Source organism: Lolium rigidum, chromosome 5, assembly GCF_022539505.1.
Source record: "Lolium rigidum isolate FL_2022 chromosome 5, APGP_CSIRO_Lrig_0.1, whole genome shotgun sequence".
Lineage (NCBI taxonomy): Eukaryota > Viridiplantae > Streptophyta > Magnoliopsida > Poales > Poaceae > Lolium > Lolium rigidum.
The window spans coordinates 65,532,926-65,537,506 of record NC_061512.1 but is presented as its reverse complement, the minus strand read 5'-3'; the positions used below and the strand labels follow the sequence as shown (position 1 = coordinate 65,537,506).

Genomic DNA, 4,581 nt, shown 5'->3' with positions numbered 1-4,581 from the left:
CGGAGCACCTGCCGATACACAGGACGGCTACCTTCGCATGAGTGAGTCTACTGCCATTGAGTGCATGTACAAGTTTTGCCGAGCTGTGGTGGGAAAGTTTGGCAAATACTATTTGAGAGGGCCAACCGAGGAAGAGACTGCAAGGATCATGGCACAAAATGCTGCCAGAGGATTTCCTGGAATGCTTGGAAGCATCGATTGCATGCACTGGGCATGGAAGAACTACCCGTTTGCTTGGCAAGGTATATACAAATGCCGTCATGGATATTGCAATGTGGTGCTTGAAGCTGTGGCAGATTATGACCTGTGGATTTGGCATTCTTTCTTTGGCATGGCGGGATCACACAATGACATCAACGTGTTGCGAGCGGTCTCGGTGTTCGACAGACTAGTGGAAGGGCATGCTCCACCATGCAACTATGAGATCAATGGCCACGAATATACCAAAGGCTATTATCTAGCCGATGGTATATATCCAAAATGGGCCACTTTTGTCAAAACAATCTCGAATCCATCGAGTCCGAAGAATTCTCACTTTGCTACGCGACAGGAGGCTTGCAGGAAGGATGTCGAGCGGGCATTTGGTGTGCTTCAAGCACAATTTGCCATTGTCCGTGCCACTGCTCTAAGCTGGTCTCACGACCAAATGTGGGAGGTGGTGCGGGCTTGTGTGATCATGCACAACATGATCATCGAGGATGACCGCAAGAATCATGCTAGGTCACATGTTGGTCCCTATGAGTGTGAAGGCCCTCTTGCGGAGGTTGATCATGAGTTGCCTGCAGATTTTGCTGATTTTCTCGCCATGCACGCAGAGATCCGTGACAGCAATGTGCATGAGCAACTTCAAGCTGATCTCGTTGAGCATTTGTGGAGGATCAAAGGAAATACCGTGGCACCTTGATGTAGCATCTACCCCTATTTATTATATTTGTTTACTTGTTTTATTGTTTGTTGTAATTTAATTTGAAAACAATCCTCGCAAACATTTTTATTCATATGCTATATTTGATAAATGGTTCTGTGTTAAAAAGAAGTATTTTAAATGTTTGGGGGACGCGGCTGGGGAGCGACGTCCCCAAAAGCGGCACGAATAAAACACGTCCCACAAACGCTCAATTCGGCGCGGTTTGGGGGACGCTTTGAGGGACGCGGCTGTAGATGCTCTAATGCTTGGAGAAGGGTGCAAGATGCAACAGATTCTAGCTCGATGCGGAGATGACTCGAGAAAATTTAGCCTCAACAACCGTAGAAAATCATGACAGTCAAAACATTAGAATGTACGTGTTGTGACAGGGCCCAGGCAATTGGAGCATCTGCTGCAGCCTGCAGGTCATGACCTGTAGTGCAGTGGCATGCTGAAGAAAGATTACCAGAAGACAGCAGCAACAAGCACCAAAGATAGCTTGCATCAATACATATATAGTAATACAAGTTATTAAAAAAAGAACACATGCTCACATATTACCGCTGGAACGGTGTGGGCCGCGTGCGATCCAAAAGAATGGGGTGTACAATGCGATTATCTTCAAAATGAGACACCAATGGCGCATCAAGCACACCCGAGGAGTACTGTCTAGGCACAAAGGGTGCGAAGAAGAGTTAGATGATGAACATGTAAGACCACGAACTACAACGCTCCCGTATAGCACATTACAAGTCATACTAAAAAGGTCTACTCTCTACGTCCTATGAAGCTTGTTTGAGATTTATTAAAATTTAAATGTATCTAGATAATATTTAGATACGTCTTAATTTAGACAAATCTCATACAACTTTCATAAGACGAAAACATTATAATGTAAGGAGTATCATGTACTCCCTCCATCCCATGAAACTTGTAGATTTATCTATTGCTATTTAGTGTCATTTAAATTTAGATAATTTCAGACAACTTTTTGGGACGGAGGGAGTAAGTCAGCGTGCCTCGTAAGTGACATGAAATTTGTTTTGTGGTTTGACTTGGCTGTATCACAAAACCCTAAACCCTAGACTATGTTTTCAAGTTTCCTACTCAAGGCATTGATTCTGCTAAGTTCTTGATACTCGTTTTGCGTAAGCCAGCTTTCTTTCTTTTCATTCTTAAAAAAAAAAGCTCTGTTAAACGGGCGCTTGGACTATAGTCATTTGTTTCCCGATATAAGAAGAAAAGGACTTGTCAGTTGGGCTCAAAGCAAGCAGTGTAGGGATTTCCTGGGCCTGAGTACACGAACCCTTTCAAGATCTCACTCCAGCCACTCGACTCGAGCAATGGCTAGTGAACCGCTGGCGGCGCCACCGCCGAAACGTCGGTCAATCCCGCCCACGACCACCACAGCCACTATCACCACTACCGGCGGCAAGGGCACCACCACCGTCTCCGCCGCCGCCAAGGGAACCACCACCACCATCACCACCACCACCACCATCACCACCGTCTCCACCACCGCCAACGGGACCACTATCACTACCGCAACCACCACCTCCAACGCCACCACCACCACTACCTCCACCACCGCCACCTCCGCCGATACCACCATATCCTCTCTCAGCGAAGATAACCTTTGCGAGATCTTCCTCCGCCTGCCGGACCTCCCGGCCCTCGTCCGCGCCACGCTCACCTGCCGCTCATGGCTCGGCGTCGTCCGCTCCTCCCTTGCCTTCCGCCGCCTGTTCCGTGCTCTACACCCGGCGCCCCTCATCGGCCTCTTCCTAACCGGCGACACCTACCCCTTCTTCATACCCCTGCGTCCCTCCGATTCCGATTCCGATTCCAATCCCGGTTGCGATTCTGATGTCACGGCCGCCCTTCGCCGCGGCGACTTCTTCCTCACTTCCCTCCCACAGTCGTTCTCGGGTTGGGCTGTCACCGACTGCCGAGACGGTATCCTCCTCCTATGGAACAAGCTCGATAACAATGACCTGTCCCTGGCTACCCTGAACCCCATGACCTGGGCCGTGAACATCCTCCCGTTGCCGGGCGGTATTGCCGATGGGAGCCGCCGCCATCTCGATTTCGTTGGTTTCCACCTGCAGTCCTCCGAGGAGAAACCCTGGTTGTTTCGGGTGATCTGTGTCTGCACGAATAAGCGCAGAGTTCGTGCCGCCATCTTCTCGTCAGAGACCTGGGATTGGGTCATCCAGCCGTGGGTGCCCATTGGTGGAAACAACAGCCTAAAGTTCAAGGTTGGTTCGCTGGTGAACGGTTCCATTTACTGGCCTTTCCACGGCGAAGGACACATGATTAGGATCAACACCGACACCTTGGATACCACCGTTGTAGATCTACCTGAGCAAGTGGATGCTGTGAATGGCTGCAATTTCAGGGCTGGGGAGACTAAGGATGGTGAGCTTTGCATTGTCTATCATTCTGGATTATTACTCCATGTTTGGAGCCGTAGTGTGGACAGTGATGGAACTGAGATATGGGTGCCACAGAATAGAATCTCTTTCAGTGCAGAAATTGATAGGTTCACTCAGGACTTGCCTGCCTTTATCAGAATTGTGCAAGTTAGGTCTGGATATGTGTACTTATCAATGACGTACATGACCCCCGCTGGCACGCAGCGTCGCTCGTTCTTCTCCATTGCCTTGGATACCTTGGTCCTTGACTTGCTGCTTGAGGGGGCATTTGATGATTATTTCTATCCGTATATAATGGCCTGGCCTCCTTCTTTGGTTGCTGATGATGGGAGGATTGGACATGATGCTGAAGGTTCTCTCTGAATTTACTCTCCATTTGTTTGTCATTTGCGTAATGGCATACAAGAAAATGAATGGAAAATTTCTGGTATAGTTAACCATTATAGGTTACTTTATTGATGCAAAAGGATATCTTGCTGGCATTGAAAACACTGCTTATTCCCATATAAACCTTTTGTTGCTTTCAAACTGTTGGTACAACGCTGGAGCTAATAAATTTTATTGGAGAATGGATTTTCAACTGCTGCGTACTTTCAATGGAATGCTGCTATGTTGCATTAGTTGCTAGGCCCCCATTAACCAATTTGTGCCTACTATTTGTGTTTGAGTTCGTCAGTTATTGATAGGCAAACCAGCACAATTGGTTCTGGAAAGGTAATTATAATAAATTTTGTATAAAATGAACTTTCTAGTATGCATGTACGATCCTAACAGGGATTCCCTTATACACATGGCCATTTTACTAGCAAGACCTGTGAATTGTCAATGCCCATAGCAATTTTCTTGTTTCCATTTTTTATTGCATCATCTGTTCATTTTTTGAGGATTCAATTATTCCATTTTTACCACACAATCACTCAATATGTGATGATCCCTTTTTTATCAAGGTTTTTTGTTGTTGCATGCACAGCTAATTAATAATATAAGTCGCCTTTTTAAGTGCTCAACTATTTTCTTGGATAGGTTTCCAACCAAACTTTTATAATGGTGTAGTGATGTCTTGTTATAATTGTATTTCAGCTCAGAATGTTAGTCAGTCAGTCCCTTGGTTGATTAGGCATGCATGAGGTTTGAAAGGAGTAGTTGTTTCTTGCATCCTTTCTGCATAGCGCTTATCTCCTAGAAAAAGGATGCACAGCATACTCCCTATTTGTGTAGGAGTATGCTGTATTTGTGTAT

The 4,581-nt window shown here is 46.4% G+C and overlaps 1 protein-coding gene across 1 annotated transcript; it reads left to right on the top strand.

Moving 5' to 3' along the window:
• Positions 1–2,388: 2,388 nt before the first annotated feature.
• Positions 2,389–3,838, top strand: LOC124651729 (the record flags this gene model as incomplete). Its single annotated transcript, XM_047190768.1, has 1 exon — positions 2,389–3,838. A coding segment is annotated over one exon (1,317 nt), but the record flags the coding sequence as incomplete, so codon positions are not given.
• Between the last annotated feature and the right edge of the window lie 743 nt (positions 3,839–4,581).